This window comes from Mercurialis annua, linkage group LG1-X (genome assembly GCF_937616625.2).
Source record: "Mercurialis annua linkage group LG1-X, ddMerAnnu1.2, whole genome shotgun sequence".
Lineage (NCBI taxonomy): Eukaryota > Viridiplantae > Streptophyta > Magnoliopsida > Malpighiales > Euphorbiaceae > Mercurialis > Mercurialis annua.
In genome coordinates, this window is record NC_065570.1 from 56,976,543 (window position 1) to 56,990,239 (window position 13,697).

Below are 13,697 nucleotides of genomic sequence, written 5' to 3' on the forward strand. Positions count from 1 at the left end.
ATTTTTCAATCAATCTTTGATCAAACTTGTCTAATTACATGCAAATTCATGTCATCTGATTCAACCATCGCCTTATAAGCCCCTCATAAAAAAAAAGGATAATCCACAATGGGCTATCCATATTCTCAAAATCTCGGCCAACCTTCCTTTTTGATAGGAATGAAAATCTAATAAATTTCTAAAATTTGATTGGTTTGATATATGTATTTTTTTTAATTCGTCAAATCTCACTAAATCGAATATGAAACAGTTACATTTGTAATAAGTTCAGGATAATTCAAAAACTAAACTCGATAACCTGACTAATTTGCTAAACCCTTCAAGATGCAGTCTGATTTGCATGTCTTACTTACAAAAATAAAAAAATAAATTATTAACTTTTTCGCTAATTAGGTGCATTTTTCAATTAATTTTTGATCAAATTTCTCCAATCACCCGCAAATTCATGTCATCTGATTCAACCATCACCTAATAAACTTTTTATAAAAAAAGGATAACAATCCTTTCATAAAAAACGGACAAAAAGAATTAAACTTCCAAAAAATAGACAAATAATGAGAAATAAAAAAACTAATATAGCTCGAAACGGTGATATTTTCTTGTTGAAAGATCTTCATTCGCTTCTCGATAATTAAATTTGATATGCGCTTTGTTGATATATTTTAATCCATAAAAAAAAAGTGAAACGAGTTGGACATATGTATTTTTATGTCCAACTCTAAATTTTTTTTCCTTGCTAAAAAACAAAGCTCAAAGCGTTAGGGTTTTTTAGCAAGGAAAAAAAATTTAGGGTTGCTACCCATCAGCTCGAATGTTGGAATTAAATCAACATAGACATATGTATTTTTATGAACTGAATTTGGATGGAAAAAAATTGCCAATTTATTTAATATAAAATGTTTTAGACTTACCGATAAAAGAGGTGAAACGACCTCGATAAACTTAAATGTCATTAAGTCCAACAATAGCAAAACTAGCTCAAAGATAAATGATCGATAAGAAAACCCAATTAGAATACTAAAGGAGCGTTGAAATACCCTAACTCGACAAAGTAAACTTAGGCCATAAATTAAACAAGCCCGATTAAGCACCTTTTCCAAACACTTTGAGATATGAATATCTTGAACACTACACACTAATTAAGACAGGAAGGAACCACCGAAAAATCTTTGACACACATAAAGTGTCTGATCCATCCTTCAAACAAATAGTAAAATATTCCAGTTGAGCAATCAACATGAAGATCAGAAAATAAACACCCAATAATTGACATATATACCATATAAATCACCTTATCGTCAAACTTAAAAAAATGCTTTTTTATATCCATTTCTCTCTTTTCTCTTATTATCTTTATTAAACTAATTTAAGTGCCGGGGTGAACTTCGAATTTTTTTGGCATTTTTTCTAACCTCATTGTTCTACAATCACCCTCCAATCGCCTTCTGAAAAATTCGAAACTTTGAGTCCAATGCATTCAGAAAATTTAACATCAATGTTCATATATATTTTATCTATTTATTAAGTTTGCAATATATATGTGAAATACTTAATAATATATTTATATTTGGGTTATTGGCAAAAAAAATCCAACGTTTCCATTTTGTAGGGATTTAATTCCAACATTTAAAATGTTACGAAATAAATCTCAATCTTTCTTATTTTTGCAATTTGTAGTCCCAATCAGTTTTCCGGCAGTTTTGTCTCCTTTTTAACCTACAAAGTGCAAAAACACGAAAAAATTTATTTAAAACTTTTTTGAAACGTTGAAATTTAATATGTCAATACATGTATCTACTACGACTGCTACGTAAGCACAAATTATCGGAAAACGGTTGGGGCTACAAATTGCACAAATAAGAAAGGTTGGGATTTGTTTCGTAACGTTTTAAACATTATGATTAAATCACTAAAAAGGTGAAATGTTGGAATTTATTTTATAAATATCCCTTTTATATTTTTCAAGTGTGCAAACAATAAAAATCGTTGTCATAAATTTAAGAGAAGAATACAAAATATTTATGTGCAAATGAAATCTAGTCAAGTTGGAAGGTTTTCCAGTTGCATTTTTAGAGGTCATCCAACTATGAATATCTAAAAAGATGCATTTTCTGGAGAAATTTTTATATGGATCAAATTCAACACGTACAATTATAAACCATACAGTTAATGTATGACATGTGACATGATTATTTATAATGACCCATTAATAAAAAACACATTAATTTTAAGTAAAATGCTTTATAACCCATCTTTTTAATCCAACTCTTTTAACCCACCTTACGTAGCAAATTTTCATTCGTCCAATCCCCACCCAAAAGTGTATATATCAAAAAACAGAATTTAATCAATTCACTCTTTGATTACCACGTCAGGCGGTACAAAAAAGTGGGTTAAAAGTGTTGGATTTATAACATTACTCTAATTTTAAATTAAACATATTAAAAAATCATTAATTAATGTGCCTTTCATTAATTGGTTGTTGTAAATAATCAAACCACGCGTCACACATTAAATGGATAGTTTATAATTTTACGTGGTGAACTTGGTTCACCTAACAATTTTTCCATTTTCAAAGGTCAGCCTACGAACAACAGAAAAAAGTAAAAAAATTATCATCTAAAAAAGGAACTTCATGTAGAAGCTAAGCAATGAAACTCAAATGCATTACAAATACATGTGCGTAGAATGAAGTAGCTCAATCACAAGACTTGGAGGCTCTATATAGATCTGTGTTAGAGCAAAATGTAAGCAGTGGGTGAAAGCATGAGAACACTAGAAATTATAGTCTAGAACCCGACAACTCAAAGCTCCACTTTTGTTTAATGGAAGAAAAAGCTATATCAATCAGCAACTACCTGCTAAATGATACCAAGCAAGAAGAATCAGCTTCTTATTCTAATTCTATGGCAAATTTAATTTACCATTATCAAAACGCATTATATATTATATTCTCTCTAGCACTACTACTACTTAAAGCATCGAACAATCTGGCAATGGTAGCTGCCTATATTTAGCATAAACCTCCACTCAACTTCTGCAAACTAAAATGGCAGTAGCATCTCAAACCTCAAAGTCTCACATTGCCATCCTACCAAATCCAGGCATGGGCCACAATATCCCTCTGCTTGAGCTAGCTAAACGACTTGTCGTGTGTCATGACATGCACGTAACTTTCCTCGTCATCACCACCAATGAACCCTCTCCCGCCCTCGACAACCTTCTCCGATCACCAAATCTTCCGGCTGGCCTCGATATCATTGAACTCCCTCCTGTTGACGTATACTCTGTCGCCACTGATGATATGCTTCTTACACGCATATGTGTCATTGTTGATGAGAGTCTAAAGTCTTTAAAATCTGTGCTTTTGGAGATAGGCAAGCCTAAAGCTCTTGTTGCTGACTTGTTCTGTACTCAAGCTTTTGATGTCTGCGAGGAATTATCAATTCCTGTTTACGTTTTCGATTCTTCGTCAATTTCTTTGCTTGCACTTTCTCTTTATCTTCCGGTTCTTGATCGTGAAGTTGAAGGAGAATTTGTTGATCTTCCTGAACCAGTTAAGGTCCCTGGATGTACTCCAATTCCAACTGGAGACCTGTTCGACCAGATGAGGGACCGAAATAACGATCAGTATAAATGGTATTTACTTCATGCAAGCCGGTGGTCTTCAGCTAAAGGGATAATTCTCAACTCTTGGAGAGACCTTGAACCAGTGGCTCTTAAAGCTGTAACAGAAAATCCATTCTTTAAGCAAATTCCTACACCACCTGTTTTCCCAGTCGGGCCTTTGATTAAACAGGAAGAAGCAATAACTCATGCAGATACAGAGTGCTTGAAATGGCTAGACAAGCAACCGAATAACTCTGTTCTCTATGTATCACTCGGCAGTGGAGGCACCTTGGGAGCTGAGCAACTGACTGAGCTGGCATACGGGCTAGAACTTAGCCGGCAGCGGTTTATATTGGTTGCTCGTGTTCCGACAAACAGTAGCGCCTGTGCTGCATTTTTTAAATCAGGAAGTGATGCTGTTAATGATCCAAAGGCTTATTTACCAGAAGGGTTTGTAGAGAGGACAAAAGAAAGAGGACTGGTTATGCCGTCATGGGCACCGCAGGTGGCTGTGCTTAAACATGGGGCGACAGGAGGATTTCTGTCTCATTGTGGATGGAATTCAGCACTTGAGAGCGTAAGTTATGGCGTGCCGATGATTGCGTGGCCGCTCTATGCAGAGCAGAGAATGAATGCTACCATATTAGCTGAGGAAGTTGGGGTGGCAATCAAACCGGGTATGGCAGAAGGAGATAATAATAATAATAATATAGTGAAACGCGAAGAGATAGAAAGAGTAGTGAAATGGGTGAGAAGGGAGAGGTTATGAGGCGGAAGGCTAGAGAGCTGAAGGAAAGTGCTGCAGAGGCTTTAGATGTTGGTGGCTGCTCTTATGAGGCTCTTGCTCTACTTGCCCACCAATGCAAACGTTAAGCCCATCACTACGGCTTCTCTATCAACATTTTTACGTATTTGTGTGTTTACTTACACTTTGGTGTTGGACTCTTGGGCTTATGCCTTTTAATTTTATTTAAAGTGTGAATTTACCTAATGAATTAGTTAACACGAAAATTATTTATCTTTATCAATTATTTCCTAAATTATGTTAATTTTCATCAACTAATCTCTTAAATCCGATATTTTTTATCAATAGTATATAATTGATAGATCTAGGACATATATGAGATATCTGATTAAGTGGAGATTCAATCATTGTTTCTTCTAAAATTTACGAAAGAAATGAGTTCATATTTTTAAACCTGAAATCCTTTCGGATGCTTATATCAACAAGGAATTTGATATAAGCAAACTAAATGAATTGATAAAGTATAAAAAGAAAAAGTGACATCGTTATCCTTTTTATAGACTTTTCTGTGTTGTTTTTTTTTTGTTTCTTTGGCGATGTGGAATTTTATCACATTCTATTAATAATAATTTATTTATTTTTAACATGTTAAATATATCAATTTCAAAAATAATTAATTAAAATTTAAAATAATTAATTAAATTTAAGCTATTTAACAAAAAAAATTTAATGAAATTCACGAAGCAAGTCAGTATGTAAAAATATTTCCAATACAGTGCTAAATTGGAGTGCTAATGTCATAATTTTGCATTAAATCTTATAACGCAACTCCAATGCAGTGCTATTATTTATGCTAAATTTAGTATATGCAATATTTTGTGCCAAATTTAGCACTAACTAGAGCATATACTAGACTAGTATAACATTCAATAGCAATTCATTATTAAATACAAGTTCACCACGATTTTTTTAAATTTTTTATTTTAACATATTTTTTCACGTTTCTTTTAAATTTTGTGCTTTTTTTTTAATTTTATGATTTCGATGGATTGTTTTTTATAATAGTAGACCATACACCAATATAATTATAAATATAATAATTTATTTTTTTAACCTTCACCAATACTTTTAATAATTTTTTTAAAAATCTCATTTTTATATTAAAAAAATGCATTTTTTTTGAAATATATAATTAAAAAGATTATCAAATAATAAAATTAAAAGATAATTATCATAGTAAATAATTATAAACACATTTTTTTAATTTTTTTGTATTGGAAAAAAAATTGGAATGCTATATTAAATATAATATTTTACTATTTTTTATCTTAAATTTAACATAAAAAATACCAATGCATTGGAGTTAATTTCATTTTACTTTTCGGGCTATATTTGAAAAGGCCGGCCGATGTATAGTATCCATCAGCCAAAGTTTTATGTATGGGCTTTCCCAGTAAAGATAAGATACATAGAGGTACTCCTGAACCCAACTAATAACTGAATACAGTTGTTGTTTCGTTCAACTTCCTATCATGATTGGGTATGGCACGCACAACAATGAAGAAGGCAGACTTCAATGTAAACGAAATAGAAGCACACGTCTCAAACTACTTGCAGTTTTTTTCGGTCGCAAACGCCTCCGTATAGAGCTAAAGCGACACCGTTTCCAATTCTGAATCCTCCTCTGCGCAGGCATCACCATGGATTCCGACACGTCAAAAACTGCCGCCGATTCACAAAAAGCTGCAATCCCTAAGATCCAAACGCCAATTTCACAATCACCGTCAAAAGACACAGATTTTCTCAACCACCTCGAAGCTTACCTCGCAAAACGAGACGGTGTTGATAAAATCCTGAAAATTTCCCGCTACGCTTCCAAAATCATACTATCATCCAATACGCTACCCGAAACCCTAATTTTAACACAGCGATTGAAAAGCTTCGAATCAAGCGTAGGATTGAGTCGCAAAGCATTCCGACTGGGAAAATTTGTTCAGGACATTAATTCTATTAGAAACTCTCACTTTGATACCAAACAAGAAATCTTACTGTCTGTAATTGCTTATGGAGGCGAGGGATTGTATTATTTTACCGAACAGCTTGTTTGGCTGGCTAAAGCTGGTTTGATCGATAGCAAACACTCAAAACAATTGGGGAAAATTAGTGCCTGGGCCGAGTTTATAGGATATATAGGGAGTATTTCTATAAAATTTAGGGATTTGAAGAAATTAAATGAAGAAGAGGCATGTTTGGCATCAAGTATTGAAGTTGCTGGTTTGAGAGGGAATGGAGTTGGAGAGGAAGAGAAAAGGATGGGGAAGTTAAGAGAGAAGCTTGTGATGAAGAAGCTTTCAATTGTGCAGGATTTTGCTGATGGATTAATGGCTTTAGCAGATATTAGAGATGGAAAAGGAAGGTTGTCGGCTCCGCTTTTGTTATCAAGTGCAGGGCTTTTATCTGCTTTGATTAGCACCCATAAGAATTGGATTTCTTGCTGAGTTTGAGCTATCGGTTTCAGAAGGTATATCCATTTTCTTTTCCAGGGGATGCTAGATAAAAGTACAAATAAAAAAGCTTTATACTGAAGATTAGAAAAGCTGAGATGTTTTTTTTTAATATACAATAATAATGCCAAAGATTGAATGAGGATCAATATAAATTTATGCTGTTTTCTTGCTTGGTTGTGCAGTTGTTCAAGTCATTTTTTGTATTTGATGTGTTCTAAATTTCCTAATGTTTAATTCAGAAAGTCATTTGTAAATGAGTTCTTGCAAGTAAAATGAATTTTAGGTTATAGTTTAACCAAATATTATAGTAGTAAAACACTAAGAGTAAAATTATCTTGTTTGCCATGGGACTCCTTTGCCCCTTCCGAGTTCTAGAGAAACGGGCATGCATATGGCCGTCTCTCCTTTGTAGAATAATAGAAATTGTTCAAATAAGCAGTAAAGATTTCAATTTTGTCATTGCTGTGGCGTCTCAGAACTTTCTTTGTTTCTTGAATCTGATGTAATTTATCGCTGCTTTGTTATGTGCCGATGTCCAACAAAATTCGAGTTGCATTCATGGTATCTTAATCTAGCTTAATTGCTGTAGATGTCTTCATTTTTTAGTAGTGTTTGTGCTAAGATCTTTACTCCTTCGAGTATTTGGAAATAAGAATACAATCCACGATCCAATAAATTTGTGTGATATTTTTGCACTCGTGTCAAATTGTTAACATCAGCCAAGTTCATGATTTATTAGCAATATGGCTGTGACTGAAAATATTCAAATCTGATAGTGGTGAGTTATTGTATCAGAACAGATCTTTATTTTGGCAGTCAGTGATAAACTTATGCCGAAGAGTAACCCGCATTTGTTTCATCTTGAACTATTAGTAAGAAATGAGGTGCTCATATTATACATGTACTTCAATCAATCAATCAATTAATGTGTATCTGGCTTTGAATTCCATGGCTGATAAAAGCTACATCGATTAATATAGCTGTAGAACTCCGACATGCTAATGCTGCTTTGTCAAGTTCTTTTTCTGGATTGCTTGTGGGACATGAAGACGGTAAAGTGAAGTATGAAAAAGTGAAGTATGAAAAAGTGAATACACAAGAGGATAGCCAATAGCATATTCATGGGCTCTCAACATGTATCCTTGTTTTTTTTGGGTCAACAATAGTAATCTACACTTTACAGTCTTAATTGTTAGTTGTTAGTTACGGAGGTGGAATATGAACTTACAACCTCTCAATGCATTTAGAGGTGTTTTAGCCATTTAAGTTAGTCCCACATTAGAACGTGTATCTTAGGTCGAGAGTTCGAATCTTGACTTTCAACTGGGGAGGGTTGCCTTTCATTGTGCAGTCCAATAATTTTTTCAAAATATTTAAGCTGAAATTCCAAATTTATTCTTTGTTAATTTTAATAATTTATATGTATATTTTTTTAGTTATTACTAATAGTCAGGTAATTGATTCTGAAGATCATTAAACTTTTAAATTTTTTCATTTCAGTCATTAAACTATTCTTTTTTCCTTTTTGATCACTGAATTTCAATTTTTTTCTTTTGGCATTTTCCGTCCAAAAATGCTTAGGTGGCAGTCGAAATTAATTGTTTTACTTAAAAACTTGCCATATATGCATAATTTGACTTAAAAAATCATTTTAAAGCGAAATTATGTATATGTGATAAATTTCAAAGTAAAACTAGCAAAATTTGGTTGCCATATGTTAATTTCCAGCTGTCACATAAGCATTTTAGTTATTACTAATAATCACTATAACTAATAAAAATCTTAATTGTGAATTTAATTTTTTAAAATTTATATTTAGTTTTAAACTAAAATAAAAAAACTAATTAATTTAACTATAATATTTCAATCTTCGTGTAAATTAAATTTTGTCTATATTTATAGGACGAAGTTATTAGATTGCATGGATTTGTCGAAAGATAATGTTATAAGCGCTAGAAGTTTCATGGAAAGTTGAGGAATGGGAAAAAAGTATTGCAGAATTATTGAAGTGCAATGCAAATTGAATTTAAGCTGTAAAAACATGACAGCGACTCCCCAAACTCTGCCCTAAATCCAAAATTGTGCATTTTAATTTAACTGAAACAGAGCAGTTTTCCTCTTTAAAAAAAAAAGAAAAAAGAAACAGAGCAGTTTTTGGTATTTAGTCAACTCCAGTGGTTGGGTCACATAATTTTGCTGTTTGCTGGCTTTCAAACCAATATCAGTTCGTTCATTTTCAATCCAACGGCTATAATCCGATCAATCCTACTGTAAATGTAATACAAACCACCTTAAATCCGAGCTCATCATAAAAAGAATAATTCAATTTTAAAGCAATTCCGTATCCGCAACATCCTTGAATGGAGCAAGAAACAGATAGAGACCATGACACTTAGCTCTATCCTACTCTTACTCAGATCTGCCATGTTTATTCCATTCAATCAAAATCCCTAATTAATACTTATCAGCCGCTAGTATATTCGAAATTATTAAGTTGAACAGCAAATGGAGACGGAGCTCAAGCCCATGAATCCAGAACCGCAACCCGAACTCGAACCAGTTCGCGGCAGTGACGACCGACCTCTCCTTAAATCCGATTCAAATAGAATGCAGACGGAGAGTATCGAAGAGCTGGAAAAGAAATTCGCTGCTTACGTTCGTAATGACGTGTACGGTCCCATGGGACGCGGCGAGTTGCCTTTGGCAGAGAAGATTTTGCTAGGGATATCGATGCTGACAGTGTTGCCGATAAGAGTGGTATTAGCGACCACAATTTTGTTCTTATATTACGCGATTTGTCGGATTTGTACGATGTTTTCCTCCCCCAATCGCAACGAAGAGGAAGAGCAGGAGGATTTCGCGCATATGGGAGGGTGGAGAAGAGGAGTAACCGTGTGGTGCGGGAGGTTATTGGCTAGAGCTATGCTTTTCGTGTTTGGATTTTATTGGATTCATGAGACTTATCGGGTTCTAGAGGACCAGGTATTTTTTCACTTCTTATTATTCCATAATAATTGTGAATATGTGAAGATTGAAACATTTAACTGACTTTTTAGATTGTGTATCTGTCAGCATTCAATCAAACTTTTGCTAGTTAATTTCCTTAACTCTTATAATTAATGCTATTTGGATTTTTTTTGTTGACAAAAATTTCAGAATGAACAATCAGAAGAAGAGGCAGAAAGACCAGGGGCCATTATATCTAATCATGTGTCGTATTTAGATATTCTGTATCACATGTCTTCTTCTTTTCCAAGTTTTGTTGCCAAGGTTTGTTCTACTTCTTTTTTTCTTTGTTTTACTTCTCTTGTTTAGTTCTTGCATGATTTTTTATTTTCCTGCGTCACTGATGCTTTTTCTGTTTTAAATTTTATTTATTTTTGATCCTGGATTTTATTGCTGAAGAGATCGGTGGGTAAACTTCCTCTTGTCGGTCTCATCAGGTTAGTTATCACATACTTCCAACATTCTCTAATTGTTATTTTATTGAATTGCACTTAATGAGGTTGTGCTGGGTTTTAATTGTTGTGGCTTCGTTGTGGCAGCAAGTGCCTTGGTTGTGTCTATGTTCAGCGGGAGTCAAAGTCATCTGACTTCAAGGGTGTTGCAGGTAAATGAAAGATACTTGCATTATGTCTTTTGACTTGGTCATTGCATATGCGATAGTTAATTGTCTAGATTGGCCCACATCAAACTAAGAACATAGTATTTAGATGATGGGCACTCATCACACCCTATCTCACTTCAAAGGTGTTGCAGGTAAATGCTAAAAGATACTTGCATTATGTCTTTTGACTTGGTCATTGAATATTTCCAGAGTGTGATGGGTGCCCATCATCTAAATATTATGTTCTTGGTTTGATTTGGGCCAATCTAGATACTTAACTATCTGCATCCTTACTCGTGTTTAATTGGGGATCAGAGAACAAACTTCAGATGCCTTCCTGGTAGCTTGGCAAGATGAATGGATAATTTTTTTCTAGAAATTTGATTTATGTTTGATCTGCATTAAAACGAAAAGAAAAGGTAAGCAGCATCAATACTAGATTCTGTGTTGCCTGGTTAATGACATACCAAAGGGTTGCAAGCATGTCAATCATCCAAACCATTTTTTTCTAAGATGAGAAAGGAATTTTATTAAACCATTTACTTTTTAGAAAAAAACTTACCTGCGGTTCCTTTTAGCTAATTAAACCCACATTTTGAGAAGTTCTTAGTATTTTGTATAAAATGAGCATGCTTTTTGCTGGCTAGTTTTTAATTCCATGGGCTCCTTACAGGTGTTGTAGTTGAAAGAGTTCGAGAAGCTCATCAGAATAGGTCTGCTCCTATCATGATGCTTTTTCCTGGTTAGTATCGAATACATTGCTCTCCTAGAGCATCCTCCAATTTACAACTGCATGTTTAATGAATTTGTTATCGGTAATATTTTTTTAAATTGTCCAAGTTGGTGGTAAAGTTTTGTTACTCAAGTATGTATCAGTATTGAAAATTCATTGCTTAGATAAAACTAGGGAAAAGTAAATCCATGTTCTATGTGAATCTTTAGCACCGTGCATATTTGGCAGTCAAACATACTTAAAGTTACTCCGTCGTCAATTTACTGCAGAAGGCACCACTACAAATGGAGACTTCCTTCTTCCATTTAAGACGGGTGCATTCTTGGCAGGAGCTCCTGTGCTTCCAGTCATTCTGAGGTATCCTTATCAGAGATTCAGTCCAGCCTGGGATTCAATATCTGGGGTGAGTTTTTTCCCCCCTGCACATTAAGATAATAAAGTCTGATTTATTTCTCAATCTAATTAGGTTTCGTGATATATTGTCATCTTCTAAACATTTAAAGGACCTTTTTTGTTCCCTCTGTTACGCGTAGTGGTTTAATTCTTGGAAATCCTTTCAATTTATTCTACTTAGTAAACAGGCCATCCTAGTGCTGGTGAGAAAAGTGTTCTGAAATGGCATAGAAACTCGCTCAACTGATTATGACATAATTTAAGCTGAGATAAATCAAAATTAGTTGTCTAAGATGCCACAAAGAAATATTTAATCTACATTAGGAAATGATCAAATTTAATGCTAAAGACACTTACTGGGAAGTCAAAAAAAAAAGCAGCTTGTTTTCTGGTGGTAATGAGCAAATAGTCAAAAGGTTTGCTTGAACTTTTCCCTGGAAATTTTTGCTATTTCTCATCTTGTTGCTGAAAGAAATGATGCTTAAGCAAAATCAGATTTGTCAATTTGCACAGCTGCACTTATGAATTTCATTTAATTTCTTTTATGCACCAACCATGCAGAGATAATGTCTTATTTCCATTTTGTACTTTTAGTTTTGGTCTGTGTCTCAGTTTGTATTTTTTGTTGCAGGCACGCCATGTGATTTTTCTCCTTTGTCAATTTATAAATTACATTGAAGTAACGCGGTTACCCATTTACTACCCATCACAAGAAGAGAAGGATGACCCAAAACTATATGCCTATAATGTCCGGAGATTGATGGCTCGTGAGGTATGCATCTCCAGTTACTGCATAATACTAGTTAAAACATATAGAGATGCATGTAAGAATTTGTATAGGGCTTGACTGACCAGTAGTATGAATAATAGTTACCTTCTAAGTAAAGGTTAAAATGGTATCACATTATGCAAGCGATAGAACTCAGATGACATGTCATCCTTGAGGCACTATTAATGTGTCATAGATATACTTGTATAGTTGTATAAACTTTGAAAGTTACCGTATGATTTGGTAAAAACTTTTGATAACCACACCTGAAAGATGTCAATACAAATGAATTCGGTGACATACTTGGATAATATATCAATACTTAAAAAGTTTGATGACACTTGATGATATCATTACTTCGAAGTAGGAGTCTTCCAAATGCGTAGTAGAATTTTGTTTTTGAAGTTTTGAACCTTCTGCTTATTTTCAAGTAGGAAGTCTCCCCTCAAATTCTTTTTGAACCGTGAGAAAGTTATATGCAGTTCTAACTTTTCGTATCTTAGATGTTGACTGTTATGTTATTCTCTATATTGACCTGAAGCACATCCAAATTTTGCTTTGTATCATTGGTTGAATCAAATTTTGGCAGTTATGACACCATTTGCTCGTGTTGTACTTGCAGGGTAATTTAGTGATGTCAGATATTGGATTAGCGGAGAAGCGAGTATACCATGCTGCTCTCAATGGTAATAATAGACTGCCTAGTGTTTTGCATCAGAAAGACGATTGATAATTACATGGACTCGCTCCCAAATGATAATCTAGTCTCAGTTGAGCTTCTTAGTTTCTGTTGTTATTTTTCCAAAAAAATAATGTCTTTGTAAATTCCAAAATGGGAGTTGTGGGCATTGGATACATTTTTAATGTGATGGTGTATAACTTTGTCATATAATCTGATTTCTGATTTTGAGAGCTTGGGATTTTTATTAATGGGTGTTGTATATGCATTTTCCAAAGAGTAGTAAATGCCTTGTAAACCTTTTAGAACATTGCATCTGTAAATCTGAAGCATCTCTTTCCTGTTTCTGCAGGTTTGTTTTGACAATGCTAATTCGGATACGCCGTCTGTAATATTTCCATTAATGATTCTATAATTTACAGAAAAAAAATTAGAAATATAGATAACCTGCAGAATCAGTGTTCATAGTTGGAAAATGTATCTGCCGACGTAGGCGTTTATGTGGTCTTTGCTGAGCTAGAGCAGCTTTTAATTTTATTTTTTTGAAGCAGGGAATCATAATTTCTCAGGCATTGTTATACTGCTTAAATTGAATGGAATTGCATACAATTTAGATCGTAACTTCGTGGGCAATATTTTCAACTGTTATGCCACA

At 33.8% G+C, this 13,697-nt stretch overlaps 2 protein-coding genes and 1 pseudogene across 5 annotated transcripts; all 3 read left to right on the forward strand.

Moving 5' to 3' along the window:
• The first annotated feature begins 2,810 nt into the window (after window positions 1-2,810).
• On the forward strand, window positions 2,811-4,637 carry LOC126666084 (UDP-glycosyltransferase 72B1-like; annotated as a pseudogene).
• Window positions 4,638-5,838: 1,201 nt separating this feature from the next.
• Window positions 5,839-8,267, forward strand: LOC126660792 (peroxisomal membrane protein 11A). Of its 3 annotated transcripts, none has more exons than XM_050354472.2 (2): window positions 5,839-6,875; window positions 7,842-8,267. In XM_050354472.2, exon 1 carries the CDS (start codon window positions 6,055-6,057, stop codon window positions 6,850-6,852), a length of 798 nt encoding a protein of 265 aa, XP_050210429.1. In that variant the 5' UTR covers window positions 5,839-6,054; the 3' UTR covers window positions 6,853-6,875; window positions 7,842-8,267. The 3 variants fall into 3 exon arrangements, with proteins under 3 accessions (XP_050210429.1, XP_050210444.1, XP_050210436.1); XM_050354487.2 differs by having other exon boundaries at window positions 7,848-8,267; XM_050354479.2 differs by having other exon boundaries at window positions 7,859-8,267.
• Window positions 8,268-9,022: 755 nt separating this feature from the next.
• On the forward strand, window positions 9,023-13,663 carry LOC126660780 (lysophospholipid acyltransferase LPEAT1). 2 transcript variants are annotated; one of them, XM_050354459.2, is made up of 9 exons: window positions 9,023-9,843; window positions 10,018-10,131; window positions 10,267-10,304; window positions 10,407-10,471; window positions 11,142-11,210; window positions 11,471-11,604; window positions 12,226-12,366; window positions 12,986-13,049; window positions 13,395-13,663. In XM_050354459.2, the coding sequence occupies exons 1-9, from the start codon at window positions 9,367-9,369 to the stop codon at window positions 13,403-13,405; spliced, it is 1,113 nt and encodes a 370-aa protein (XP_050210416.1). In that variant the 5' UTR covers window positions 9,023-9,366; the 3' UTR covers window positions 13,406-13,663. The 2 variants fall into 2 exon arrangements, with proteins under 2 accessions (XP_050210416.1, XP_050210408.1); XM_050354451.2 differs by lacking the exon at window positions 13,395-13,663 and having other exon boundaries at window positions 9,024-9,843; window positions 12,986-13,275.
• Window positions 13,664-13,697: the final 34 nt, after the last annotated feature.

What these genes read in the sequence shown, in the direction of transcription:
- LOC126660792 (XM_050354472.2), top strand. Translation starts at nt 6,055, where the DNA reads ATGGATTCCGACACGTCAAAAACTGCCGCCGATTCACAAAAAGCTGCA.
- LOC126660780 (XM_050354451.2), top strand. Translation starts at nt 9,367, where the DNA reads ATGGAGACGGAGCTCAAGCCCATGAATCCAGAACCGCAACCCGAACTC. An exon ending in ATCGGGTTCTAGAGGACCAG is followed by an intron (nt 9,844 to 10,017) that starts GTATTTTTTCAC and finishes CAAAAATTTCAG; the next exon opens with AATGAACAATCAGAAGAAGA. An exon ending in CCTGGGATTCAATATCTGGG is followed by an intron (nt 11,605 to 12,225) that starts GTGAGTTTTTTC and finishes TTTTTGTTGCAG; the next exon opens with GCACGCCATGTGATTTTTCT.